This window comes from Callionymus lyra, chromosome 16 (genome assembly GCF_982586985.1).
Source record: "Callionymus lyra chromosome 16, fCalLyr1.hap1.1, whole genome shotgun sequence".
In the NCBI taxonomy this organism is placed as follows: Eukaryota; Metazoa; Chordata; class Actinopteri; order Syngnathiformes; family Callionymidae; genus Callionymus; species Callionymus lyra.
This window is the reverse complement of record NC_141833.1, coordinates 6,256,309-6,269,955: the sequence shown is the minus strand read 5'-3', so window position 1 is coordinate 6,269,955 and position 13,647 is coordinate 6,256,309. Positions and strand designations below refer to the sequence as shown.

The 13,647-nt window shown below is 39.0% G+C and overlaps 2 protein-coding genes across 3 annotated transcripts in view; both read right to left on the bottom strand.

Moving 5' to 3' along the window:
* kcnab1b (potassium voltage-gated channel subfamily A regulatory beta subunit 1b) overlaps positions 1-5,724 on the bottom strand; it is a 48,603-nt gene extending 42,879 nt beyond the window's left edge. The window contains exons 1-2 of one of the 2 annotated variants that reach the window (XM_087810516.1): positions 5,538-5,724; positions 2,995-3,227 (exon numbers count right to left, since the gene is read on the bottom strand). In XM_087810516.1, coding sequence (XP_087666642.1) covers positions 2,995-3,005 — 11 coding nt within the window. In that variant the 5' untranslated portion in view covers positions 3,006-3,227; positions 5,538-5,724. The remainder of the gene's footprint in view (positions 1-2,994; positions 3,228-5,537) is intronic. The other variant, XM_087810517.1, reaches the window with a different exon arrangement.
* A 5,315-nt stretch (positions 5,725-11,039) lies between these two features.
* On the bottom strand, positions 11,040-12,382 carry LOC148063368 (ras-related protein Rap-2b-like). Its single transcript, XM_087811217.1, has one exon. The coding sequence runs from the start codon at positions 12,106-12,108 to the stop codon at positions 11,560-11,562; it is 549 nt and encodes a 182-aa protein (XP_087667343.1). The 5' UTR covers positions 12,109-12,382; the 3' UTR covers positions 11,040-11,559.
* Between the last annotated feature and the right edge of the window lie 1,265 nt (positions 12,383-13,647).

The window sequence follows — 13,647 nt, the reverse complement described above, 5'->3', positions numbered from 1 at the left end:
ACATCAGCTTTAAAAGCTGCTGAAGCCCGGTGTATCCTTTCTTTTTCACTCGTTGCTGCCATTTTTCCAGTTTTGTTGCTTTGGCACAGAGGAAATGATGAATGTTGCCGACTGGTGGCCGGATGTTTAATTGCACCACACAAATGAATAAATATGAAAATGAATATTTGACTATTTTTGTAAAATAAAACATCCAATGATTGTCTTTTATATACACACTATTGAAATATAAACCATAAAATAACTGAGAATTAAAATAAAATGTTTTTTCAAAGGTAATATATATATAAATATATATATTTTTTAATATCGAAACTGTGCTATTGAATATGGATCCAGTATTGCAAATAAAAATATCCCGATAAACAGTTACGTCCCTACTAGCTAACAAAAATCTCAATTGAAATACTACTCAAAAAAAATATCATAATGGTTAATATGACACTTTTTAATTTTAAAAATATGTATTTTAAATTGAAGAGAAAAATTAAAGTACCAATACTCGACTCCACTCAAGTGTCGGAACTGTGCAAATGTAATGTTGTAAATTCTTTGTTACAGTTTTGTTTACATGTTGCTGCTTTCAAATTGTGTCGATAACGAAGTAAGTAAATAGTTAAGGTGTTTTTTTTAGAATCTGTCAGCATGAGTCACGTAGCAAACGTACAGTGGGAAGGAGAGGAAATATTTGCACCACTTTTGCCTTCCGTCTGAACACATGCAATTTGTTCCTTTTGTCCTGGAAGCAAGACTGGGGGTTTATGTTACGCCCACAAGAGTCACCTCACAGCAGGAGAGAAACACCAAGGTTTCCATTACTTGAAAGCTGGAGTAGAAACGCAGGGCACACTAAGATGAAATTGTGTGAATAGTATTTCACTTAAATACAGAAGAAAGTAGATCTTATTTAGTGAATTCGATTTTTATATTAACAATTAATCCACAGACTGTGATAATGAGTGAATCTTTGACTAGGTAGGTGGTAAAACAAAATTATTTTCTTACAAAGACTGAAAGAATAAACACAATCTCTGCTCCTGGGTCTAAATAGAGTCGGCTTGAACATGATGCGATAACACAACAGCTCAGGAAGGCACAGCAAAGCCATTACTAAACAACAATCACCTTCATCAGAAACTCTGTCTCACCTTATTGCAACTCACATTTCTTTTCCACTTAAATCTATGACACTCAAAAATCAATGCATGTTTTTCCATTTAAAAACAACTTGCTATGAAGGCAATTCTTCATGGTATCCTGAATAAGGAATGTGTGGTAAAATATGACCATAAAAGGAAACTCGGGAGCACCCATGTTGGAAAAACACACAAAAAACTCTGAAGAGGATTCAAGAAGCTCTAAAAATGGGTTTATACTTGTTGATGTTGTATCTGTAAAATAATCCATAGTTTGGTTTAAATTATGATGAAAAATTATGAAATTGAATCAGAGAATGTTATGACTTAGGGCACCCTAATTAAAAAAGGATGTAGCTTTCAAACTGAAAGAAATCCCTCAGGAGAGCGCAGACCTCACCAAAGGTGTACAATTATATTAAATATTGCTGTCAGGCATTTATTTGAACGATATAATCTGACGCAATTTTCCTCATTTGAAATATAATCAAATAATACTGAGAAACAACACAGGAGTTCGAGAAATTCAAGGAAAAGCCTGAACAAATAAAAACGTCTTAAGATGTTTCTTAAAGGAGTCAGTAGACTCCATCAAGCGCAAAGAGAGAGGAAGATCGTTCCAAAGCTTAGGAGCAACAGCCTGAAAAGATTTCTCTCCTCTGGTCCTGAACCGTGTGCGTGGAACCATAAGTAGATTCTGATCCACAGACCTCAGAGCCCGAGCTGGGGTGTAAGGCTGGATCAGATCAGTGATGTAAGGAGGAGCCTGACCATGAATAGCTCTGAAAGTAAGAACCAGAATGACATTTATAGGAGGATCATCGGTTCATTGTCCCAAAATTATATATTTTTTACAATTTTATTGAATTATATTGAACGTTATTTTTGCAATAAGATAGACAGATAAAAGTTGACACCAACGTTATCCCCTTGGCAGAGGTATAAAGTGGCAAAGTCACGTAAAAAAAACATGTATGATCAAATCTGCTTTGTAATATTCACACAGTTGACATCTATAAATAAACTTAAAAAATAATATTTCTCTCAAGTACCTGATGTAACTTCTCAAAAGAGACTGAATTCATTCTGAATTGAGAATCGTTAGGATTACTACAATTGATGATTTTTCAAAAACACAAAGTATTTGGAGTAAAAATTAAATTAATTATTAAAAATAAATATTACCAGAAAAACCTGCATTAAAAGTAAAATTCACAACTTTAATTTTACAAGATGTGTTGGTATTGTCCTTTTGACATTGATTGAAGGGATTAAGGATTTAGGGATTTAAGAGCTTTGAAGGTCATGTCAAAATGAGCTCCTTGGCAGAGGTATTCACTGCCTTAGTGCTTTTCTAGTTTATACTTTTAATCTAACAGCAATGTGCTTAGCTTCCACTACTCACCCCTATCCTTCACTCTTCTAAATTCCTCCCGAGTGCTGACTCCAAAAAAAAAAAAAAAACCTCCTCAAACAGTATCATTTCAATGTCAAGATTTAGGAATGTATTAGCAGGGCTGCTCTTCTGCTGAGCAGAATTAAACTTTAATCCACACTTCCGGGGATTTATGGAGAAAACTAATTGGAGGTAGTTGGAGCAGATGTTTACTCTCGGTGTGTCAAGCGAGTCAAAGTTAACTCGCTGGGAGATTTGAGTGGATTTAAAGCAGGTTTTCTTAAGGTTATGCAAGAACACCCAGATGTGTTGTGACCAACTAACATTACCCAGGATCAGTGACCCGACATCTACGACAGGTTGCATAAACTGAACGGTGGTTTCAACATCAAGATTGATTCAAAGCACACATTTAAAAGAAGAAAAAAAGAAGTTAAATGCAAATGCTTGAGCTCATCCTACCTGTACACCATGCTGGCACACGGTTGAAAGAACGCCTTGAAAAACTGATTCGGGTCCTCCAAGCCTTGCTGCTGTCGGACTTTGCTGGTTTCGAAGACTCCCGGGATGCATCCGGTGGGGCTGGAGGGGCTCAGCCTGGTCCCTGACCCCTGTCTCTGCAGGATGGAAGTGGGACAACGATCCAGCCGGGGCGCCCCTCTAGCCCTGGGGACTGGGATCTCAGTGCAGGCTGCCTTGAGATACATGTTTGGATTAGCCCCCGGTGGGTGACAGGTGGACTTCTTACTCTCTATTAGCTTAAATCCTTCTCTATATATTTAGTCGTCCCCGGGAATCAAATGTGTTTGCTGGACGACCCACTTTAGATAAATCAAACAAAAGAGGCGCAGCATGCACAAGCCCCGGAAACATTCACGCGTGTCAAGTGTCATACCTGTGACGCCAACTTTATTCCTATATGAGAGACAAATCAAAAGACAAGAGCGGCTATGAGCGGCTCCGCACGGAAGCCTCCTGGTCTGGCGGGTAAGCTGGGCAAAGCCTCAGAGAGATATTTATGTCTGAAATATTTTGATACAACTAAGATCAGCGTATAGTCTGATCCGTCTTCTCTATTTCAAAGTTTCGAGTAAACAGTCTATTCATAGGAAGGGATTTTCTTGTTGGCACCCCAAGATGGTACTGGCAGCTCGAACAAACTAAATATGACTTCATTGAGATGAACAGTCATTTTAAAAGAAAGATTCAGCTGATTCCAATCTTATAAAGGTGGTTAGTGTTGCTGCGACAACGAAGCTAGCTTCTTTTTAAAAGGGTGTCAAACATTTTATCAAAGAGGGCCACATTTGATAAAGGGAGCATACGCAGAGAGAGGTATTGAGTTTAGAATTTCAAAATAGTCTGTATTTCTTCAACCAGTTTATCAAAAGATTTGAGAACTCCTTTACAGACAGACATAACTTTTATTTTCAGTATTTAGGTATTAGCATTGAAACTTATTGTCCCGTCCAATAGTTAAAAAATACAGTTTATAATGGAAAAAAATGAATGAAATCTGCCGCATGCTTGACTTGGAGGCATCTCCTCTACACTGTGAAAAATCAATCTTCTGCATTGAAGCCCCAAACAAACCATCCTGGCTTTTATATACTTTTAAATATCTGACAATTAAGAAAGTACATTTGCAGTAAATAGTATAGCAAACTTTAATTAACTGCAAACAATGTTGGAACAATAATATGGGTGTTACATTTTGCAACTTCCAGAGTTGGCATATGTCATTTTATGTGAATGTCTCTTATTTCATTTCATTGTATTTTTTATTTTCTATTAAAAAAAAAAATTTATATTATTTTATTCTAACATAAATTGACGATAAAAGTCTCTGATTCTGAACCCTTTGATAATGATAATGATCCAATAAATCACTTCTAATGCGTCTTTTAATTATGTATTTAGAAAAACATACTTTTGTCCCTTGTTAATTCAGTGTTGTAAAATTAAAATCCAATTCCCCAAAGACCAGAGGAATTTAAAAAATAAATCTAATCTAAAATCCTATGTATATATTAGGGAGACCAATACAAAAAATATATAATTTTCTAATACTTACTCAAACTGAAAATTAAGTTTCATAAAGGACCAAAAATATTAAAGTAAATCAGTAAATATAAAAAGTAAAAGTAATATTAATATATACATGAATAAATCGTGAGATATAATGCATTCTTAAATGGGAACAGGATTAAGTGCTCACAATAAATATGGCAGCTAATAATTAAAAGTTATCAAAAATATGAAGCCAAAATCACAACGATATAGAATAAAATAATAATCACCACTAACTACTACATCACTGCATGCTCATAGCAATGAAGCCACAGGTTACATTTCACATTAAAGTAACGGTCAGAGATCAAGGTGAAGAAGAGAGTGCAGACATGGTGGTGAGTATTATTAGAAATGGAAATACCAGGTATAAGGAAGAGAGATAAATCATTAAAGATGTTCATAGACACAGCAAATGAGGAAATAAAAAGAATAAACATAAGGAAAAAGCATGATGAACTTGCATGCAGCGTATTTTAAGCCAAATTGTTAATATAACATTGACACTGCATTCCAAATAAAAGAAGAAACATAGAAAAAAAAAAAGTAAACAAGTCCTTTTGTAATTTCCTTGAGCCAACTAGCTGTGACTAGATATGCTAGCCCAAAAAGTAACAGCTAAAACTCAACTCAACTTTATTTATAAAGCCCTATAAAACAACAGCAGTTGGCACAGACTGCTGTACAAGAACATCAAATAAAGTACAACACAAAAACAGATAAAAACACTACGACAACACAGAATGAGCAAATTAAACCAGTAAAAAGGCACTAAAACAGCTCTCATGCTGAGATAGAACTCAGGGAATAAAAGTGGGTTTAAAAACAAGAATGCTATTGAAAGAAAACACGAGAGTAGTTGAAAATGTTTACAAACTCGTGTGTCAGTGAGACAGTACATGCAATAACATTGTTTTTAAAAAGCGTTAACTGACCTTTAGTTCAATGCCGTAGAAGAAGAAATGCGCTGTAAAACGTGTCAAACAACGTGATTTAAAGCCACACGCAGTTGACACGGTAAGTTACGCGGTGTTTGTACTAGATACACGTTTAATACACGTGAAATATTCAAACAAATATAACTTTATGTCGAGTAATACAGACCGCCGATGACGCGCTTAACTTCTCTTCTCTGCTGTTGTACTCTTCCCCCCTCTGCTGGACAGACCTTGTCATGACAATAACACCGCACATGAAATTAAAAAAATAATAATTAGTCGATCTAATATATTGTTTAAAAAACGTTTAATTTTAACGAGACATATAAGAGGTTAAACTTTTGTTGTCAAGGATAAAATATGAATTAATTAAAAATAATTAAATAATGAAAACGGTGAGAAATCAGTCATTGTTCAATTTAAATTTGTTTAAAAACAAAAAAGTATTAAGTATTATCGCTTTACTATTGTTTGATGATGGGTCTTAGATCGCCTTTGAGAGACACTGACCACTGCGGGTCAGAAACTCTTAAAAAAAAGCTGTAGTTTTGGATGAGTCTTTTTATTTCATTCGCATTATTTTATTTTTATATTCTATAATGCCACCACAACAACCTCTTGGGTTGTGTTTACAACACTGACAATAAAGGTTCTAGATTCTGATTCTGAACCAAACGTCCAAATGTTATGCCTGATGCTGATGTTTTATGTAAAATTACAGCAGCTAGATTCAACCCCAGATCAGAGGACATGTGTCACAGGCCTCCAGTATTGTGGAGGGTGGAAGAGAAGCTGGTGGATGGATGTGGGGGCGAAGAGATGAGAGCACCTTTATGTGTCTGCTGTGTCCTCCCACTCAGAGTGTTCGCTGTGAGAGGCAGCAGGCGCAACATTTCGTTTATTTCAGTCCCTGGACATGTGAGGTATTTTTTTATCATTGTTTCCTCCCAGAGCACAGTGACTCATCCACACTTGTACACTAGCTCATTCCGAACGATCCGGGAACATTTGACAAGAAATTCTGTTTTTAATTTGGTTCCCCCGAAACACGTCCTGGGTCGTGCCCTCGACACCGGCCGAGCTGTTGGTCGTGTGTTCGAACAGGAACCAAGAGTTTCTGTTTCAACATTTCTTTGAGGTGAAGTGACACAGGAAGTGTGTGATCTTCCACCCTTCCTTCTCTTCACACCAGTGTGTAACAGAGGGCACATGATTCCTCTGACACTAACGTACACTTTTGACCGAGTTTGAGACATTGTTGCAACATTAAAGTGTCGAAGTAACGGATCATGAGACTTTTGATGCTTGTTCTTCCTTGTTGTTACACCCAACATTAAATCAAACCAAAGCAGCTTCTCACCACTGAAGTATGTTGTTTTCTTCTCCACTAGGCTGACGAGACAAAGACGTTCTAACTTCACAGAATGCCATCGCAAACTAATCATAGGGTTTATATAACACTTAATAAACAATTCAGTCTGAACATGAGGTCAGTACAGTTCACGAGGCTGACCTAATGATCTCAGCTACACACTCATTAGTCACACATATTGTGCAACTTATTCAGTGAAACCTTACGAAAAACAATGTGGAGATAAGTCAATTTTCATGATTTTGACAAATTACCATCTGGATCCACAAATACATTGAAGGTCTATGTCAGACGAAATGTAATGCGACTGATTCAAATGTAAAGTCAAAGGGGTTTATAAGTTCAACGCTACAATGGGAGTGGACGGGCGTCATATTTGGGGTGTTAGCTTCATAACGTCAGGTGTTTAGCTACATCTTTCAGGTGACATCTGCTCAAATTAAAAAATAAATCTGAACCATTGATTGATTGTGTAAAATCGATTCAGACCCAACTAGCTGATCTGATGAACTCAGAGATGCATTTAATCCCTTTAAAATGTGTTTATTCTTCCATATAAGATAACAAGCTTTAATTCTGATTCTCATTTTGACTTTCTACTAAGACCAAGGAGTTGGTCTTGGACTTCGGAAGGTCCAGGACAAAGCCACGTCCAGTGTCCATCAGAGGGGACGAGGTGGAGATAGTTGACAACTATAAGTACCTCAGTGTGTGGATGGACAGTAAACTGGACTGGTCCTGTAACACAGACCATGTGTATAAGAAAGTTCAGAGTAGACGGTACTTTCTGAGGAGGCTTCGATCATTTAAAGCTCCTCTGCATGTTCTACCAGTCTGTGGTGGCCAGTGTCCTGTTCTATGCTGTGGTGTGTTGGGGTGGAAATGTGTCCAAGAGGAGTGTCAACAGGTTGGACAGATTGATCAGGAAGGCTGGCTCTGTGGTTGGCATGAAGCTGGACTCATTGGTGACAGTTGCAGAGAGGAGATCACTGGACAAACCACAAATGCTCCTAATGCTCCAGATGCAACACTAATAGACTCAAGGACTCATTCATTCCTCGTGCTATTAAATTGTACAATTCTGAGTTTGGGGGCAGGAGTGGAGTGAAAGTATCTGGATGTTCTGTTCTATGTTAATCTTTGTATCCTTTGTCTTTGTTATTTTTCTTTGATCGATGTTCTTTATCTTTAGACTTAGATTGTACCATCTTGTTCTTTCTATTCATTTCTCTTTGTTCTTGTTCTTATTTTATTTTGATTATTTTTTATGAAAATTGCTGTATTTGCTTGGGATAATTTGGAAAAAAAACAATTTGGTAAAGTTCAATAAAGTTCTACCAAACCTAACCTACTTACTTTCGACACAGCAGCAAAAGATTGGCCTACTTTTTAAGAAGCAAGAGTGAAAAGAAAAAAAGTCAAATTCAAATTCTTTGTGACGGTCCTGATGAACACCTGATTTAGTAGAAGGGATTTTGTAATAATGTAAATTAAGAGAAAAAAAAATGCAGCATCCCGACTAATTTTTCTGGATCATTTCAGACTCAGCGGGCAAAAAAGACATTTATAAAAAACTATTTCTTATCCAATTTGCTGTCACGTCATCATCAATATCGTAAATGATCATTTGTTTCCTGAGTCCAATCTACTGCAAACTCTTTTGCTCGACTGATCAACTACGGCCTCTTCGGTTTCCATGTCCGGAATTTTTGAATTGTATATGATATACAATCAAAAATTGAGTATCCTCATAAAGTAGCAGTTACACATTTGGTACAAAATGTGATCATTTTTCAACCCCTTCAAATTCTCTGCATAACTGCTGTTTTTTGGTTCTATGTTTACAAAAGTGTGAGTGAAGGAATGTGCAACAATGTTTACCGTTCATTAAAAAAACAGTAATTCTTTGTGCCAGGGCTTCGGTGGCAACAGGCCCCTCAAAAGGCTAGCAACACATATTTCAGAAGTCACAGAATGTAGACCAACTAAAACAGGGATAGTTTTCAAAGTAGATGTCAAATATTTTGTCAACAGAGGGACTTTTGAGTGACAGACATAAGGCTTGAATCATAATTACCTGAAGATGGTTTTGTGACCTGCTTTGTTAATCTTTCTGTGAACAAAAAAAACGCACAACTGAAACAAATGATTTCAGGAAAACATGTTGTTATATCAAGGAATACGTTTTCGCTAAACAGATTACCATCTGGAGCCGCAAACCTTTTGAAGGATTGATCAGTCTTTATATATGGACATTTTAATTGCTTTCTTCTTCTCACCTACTGTGCGCTGTATAAGTGAATTAAATGACTCTAAGAGAGTTTATTGCCAGCCATTATATTATTAATACTTAAAAAGAAGGTACAGACGTTTGCGCTCTCTGAGTGCTTTTCTAGTTAAAATTGTAAACATCATTTTTATAATGACTCTTAGAAGTGGCAAAAGATCTGCTTCTATTACTCTTACAAACTTTTTTGTATCATGTTCTGGTTCAATGTTAACATGATCTTCACAGACTGATCTTCAGATGAGGATACATAAAAGTGAGTAGTGAGTTTTACAAATGTTTTACAGGATTATTATTTTGACCAAATAAAATAACCTTTCAATTAAAAACCTTTCAGACAGTGATAATCAATACCACAGAATTATAATTAATTGGTTGTCATCTGTGGCCAGGAGATTGGAGAGCGTTGCCGAAGAAGCAGCAAAAGTTTGTTTTTGAAATGGAAAAAACAGAAATGAATGTTATGTTCAGGAAAAAGATCTGCGGCTGGTGATGCAACCAGAGCTGTCAGACGGAGGATCGTGCTCAGACATGACCAGCTCCAGCTGACCGTCCTCCAAAAGAAACACAGCGACTCTCTCTCTCCGAGAGGCTGAATAGTCTCCATAGATCTGCTCGGGATCTGACCTGGAGTCTGTGTGGGGCTTCCAAAGGAATGTTTCACAAATTGCCAACGCTCCAGAATGTATGGCGGATTGAAGTCGGGGGACGCACAAAAAGGTCCTCTCAGTCCCAGAGCCGGACCAAACACACTTACTGGAAACCCTACCCACTCACTAAACACGCAGACTGACAGTGGAGTGTATTCAGCAACACGCCCACCATCTCTTGGAACAACAACCTGTGAGGTAACATCTCTCTGGGAGTCGATGAAACCAAAGAAGACAGTCATAATGTTACGGTCACGATAAGTCTATTTGCTGTTTACTTGTTAAAACAGGAAGCGAAACTAGTCGGAACCCGTGTTCACCACAAGCACAAAGTGTGAAAACACCTGATTATAATCTTTCCAATTTAATACCATATATTTAACTCTGGTTTTCATTATTATTTAAAACTATCTCTAATACTTATTTATTAGTAGATTTAAACCCTGACACTTCAAACCAAGCGAGTTAAGGTTGTGTTCCTGGTGCGGTTTCGCCACAGTTGTGGTTTTCGATGACATTAGAAACGTATACTGAACTTCAGAAGAACTTCCTCTTAGGGTTCGTTGGAATGAGAAAAACGTTCTGTCATATTTCTTATCGTATTTCTTTTTAAGAAAATCTTTCTGTGGAAAATCATCTTAAAACTTGACGACCAAGTTCAAGCAGTGAATGACAGTTATGACCCCCCCCCCCCCCCTCCACATTTGAAGTAGAGCTAGTATCTCGACATCAGTATTAACACTGTAGGTTTTCTGGTTATTCTGGTCCAACAGCTTCATTTATAAAACCGAGTTAAGCACATTTCAATGTTCTTACTAAAGGGTTTCGCCGCTGGATTACAACAGCAGTATTACTACGACTATTATTTGAAACAATTTGATGCATCAGGCAATAAAAACGGACAACACAACTTTACATAAAAGTGATTTGTATTACAAGTCTTCCAAACCAACATGTGAATGGCAACAATATTAGTCCAAAGGGGCGAATCACAATTTTTTGTCAAAAGCGTCACATTTTGTTTGATTTTGTTTAGAAAACCTCTCCACCAAAAAAAACAAAAAAAAAACTGCTGTTGTACATCTTGTTGTAGTACCTTTTGACAAACAATCCAGAACAAACTCGGGACAGAGAAAATAAAAAATAAAATAGTTCTGATTGCCATCAAGACGCACTGCAGACAGAGAATAGGGCTCAATAGTTGGCACAGTCACAGGAGTTTTCTCAGGAAGGCACTTGACACAGGGGGGTTTTTTGGGGGTCATGGGGGGTCGTGGTGATGCTCACCCCAATGCAAAAACGCACCAAGGTCCTCGTTTGTGCGGAGGGACGACCAAGTGCAAGTCCCATCGTAGACCACCACGCTGGGAAGGGGGGGGAGGAACATAAAAGCAAAAACACAACCACAGTCCATGACTTCAAATACAGTAGCGGCTCCAGTTAACCTGGACAAACAAATGAAAATAAAGAAAATAAAAAGAAGGCAGGAGTTGAGACGAGCCCCTCCCGGGTCAAAAACAACAACTAATCGGATCACATTAGAAAACGTGTGTCTCTTAGGTTTTTCACAATAAGACGCTGAGGCACATTTCCAGAGAAGTGTCAGATACAAAGCTATGTTTCTGTTAATAAAAAACAACAAAAAGTCTCCAAACATTCAAGTAGTTTGTCTTGTAAACACTGTTGCAGACCATTGGACCAGGAGGGTGTTCAGAGCAGCGTGCAGGAGCAGAACTGGTCTCCTGAACTGGGGACACTCTTGTAGTTCATCTGTCTCACGATCTCGGCGAACAGCTCGTCCACCGAGCCCTTGTTCTTGGCCGAGGTCTCCATGAAGGGGCAGCTCCAGTCCTGGGCCAGGGCCTTGCCCTCCCCGGAGGACACCTCCCGCTCCCCCTCCAGGTCCACCTTGTTGCCCACCAGGATCATGGGGACCCTCTCGTACCTCTTGACCCTGATGATCTGGTCCCTCATGGGCTTGATGTCCTGGAAGCTCTGCTGGTTGACCAGGCTGTAGACCAGGATGAACCCCTGGCCGTTCTTGATGTACAGGTCCCGCATGGAGGCGAACTGCTCGGTGCCGGCCGTGTCCAGGATCTCCAGCACCGACGGGGACGAGTCCACCTCGATCTCCTTCCGGTAGAAGTCCTCGATGGTGGGGTCGTACTTCTCGATGAAGGAGCCGGTCACGAACTGGACCGTCAGCGCGGATTTGCCGACTCCACCCGAACCCAGGACGACCACTTTGTACTCCTTCATGGCTGGGATAAAAAAACCACCAGATTTTTTTCTTTTTTCCTGTTTTCTCCCTTTTTTTCTCCCCCGGTGCGTTCAGCGCGAGCAGGCCGGGGAGGCAGCGCGGTGTCGCGGGGACGGATCACGGGCTCCGGGCCTGCAGAACCGAGCAGAAAGTCCGCGGCTGGACATCAGAGTCGGACATTTAAAAAGCGCATTTTTTTCTTGTTGTGCCACTGAGCTGGGAAGCGTGATCGCTCCTCTCTCGCGCGTCGCTTCCTGCCCACATCCTCTCGCGCGCGTCAGGAGAGCACACTTCCGTTTTCTTAAAGGAGACGTGCACCCTTTTTTTTTTTTTTTTGACGGCGCAGTCACGTGATTTGGGCCGAGGCCAGACGGACGTGTCTGGCGTGACCCCGTGACCCTAATACATGTTTCACGGTCACTGACCCTAACATGCCCTCGAGCACGAGGTTATGACGCGGGTTTGCGTGTAGCAGTACATCACAGTGAGTTGGCCCTTCAATTAGGTGAACTAAGCAGCTGCCACGTGACCTCATAACGTTATAATTCCTTAACAAGGTCACATGAAAAATGAAACAACCACAAACGGGACATTTAAACTGAACTTTAATACATTTTTCATTTGTCCTTTTTTTTCCTCAAAATAATTTTGAAGTAAATTTAACAACCATAACCCGTTAGGTTAGGTTAGGTAGAACTTTAGGTGACGCGGTTTGCGTGCATCAAATGTTGTCGAGTTGGCCCTTCAATTAAGGTAAGGTAAGGTAAGGTAAAACTTTATTGATCCCTCAGGAGGTCTCCTTTGGGAAATTGTTTTTTACCAATAGCCAGCAATTTTTCATAAACAATAAAAAAAATAATACATAAAAAATAAAGTAAGAAGAACATAAAGAGGAAGAACAAGATGACACAATCTAAGTCTAAAGACAAAGACAAAGAACATAGGTCAAGGAAAAAACAAAACAAAAAAACAACAAAGACAAAGATACAAAGACTAACATGGAACAGAACATCCAGATACTTTCACTCCACTCCTGCCCCCGAACTCAGAATTGTACAATTTAATAGCCCGAGGGATGAATGAGTCCCTGAGTCTATTTGTTTTGCACCTGGGTAGGAGCATTCGTGCACTCATTCTGCTTCTCTGCTCACTGATGACAGTGTTCAGAGGATGACTGTCATCATCCATGATGGACAGCAGTTTGTTCAACGACATCCTCTCAGCAACTGTCACCAGTGAGTCCAGCTTCATTCCAACCACAGAACCAGCCCTCCTGATCAACCTGTCCAACCTGTTGACACTCCTCTTGGACACATTTCCACCCCAACACACCACAGCATAGAATTAGGTGAACTAAACAGCTGCCACGTGACCTCACACGTTATGATTCCTTTACAAGGTCACATGAAAAATGAAACAACCACTAACGGGACATTTAAACTGAACTTTAATACATTTTTCATTTGTAAGTAAGTAAGTAAGTAATTTTTATTTATATAGCGCTTTTCCAGACCAGGGTCACAAGGCGCTTAAACAAT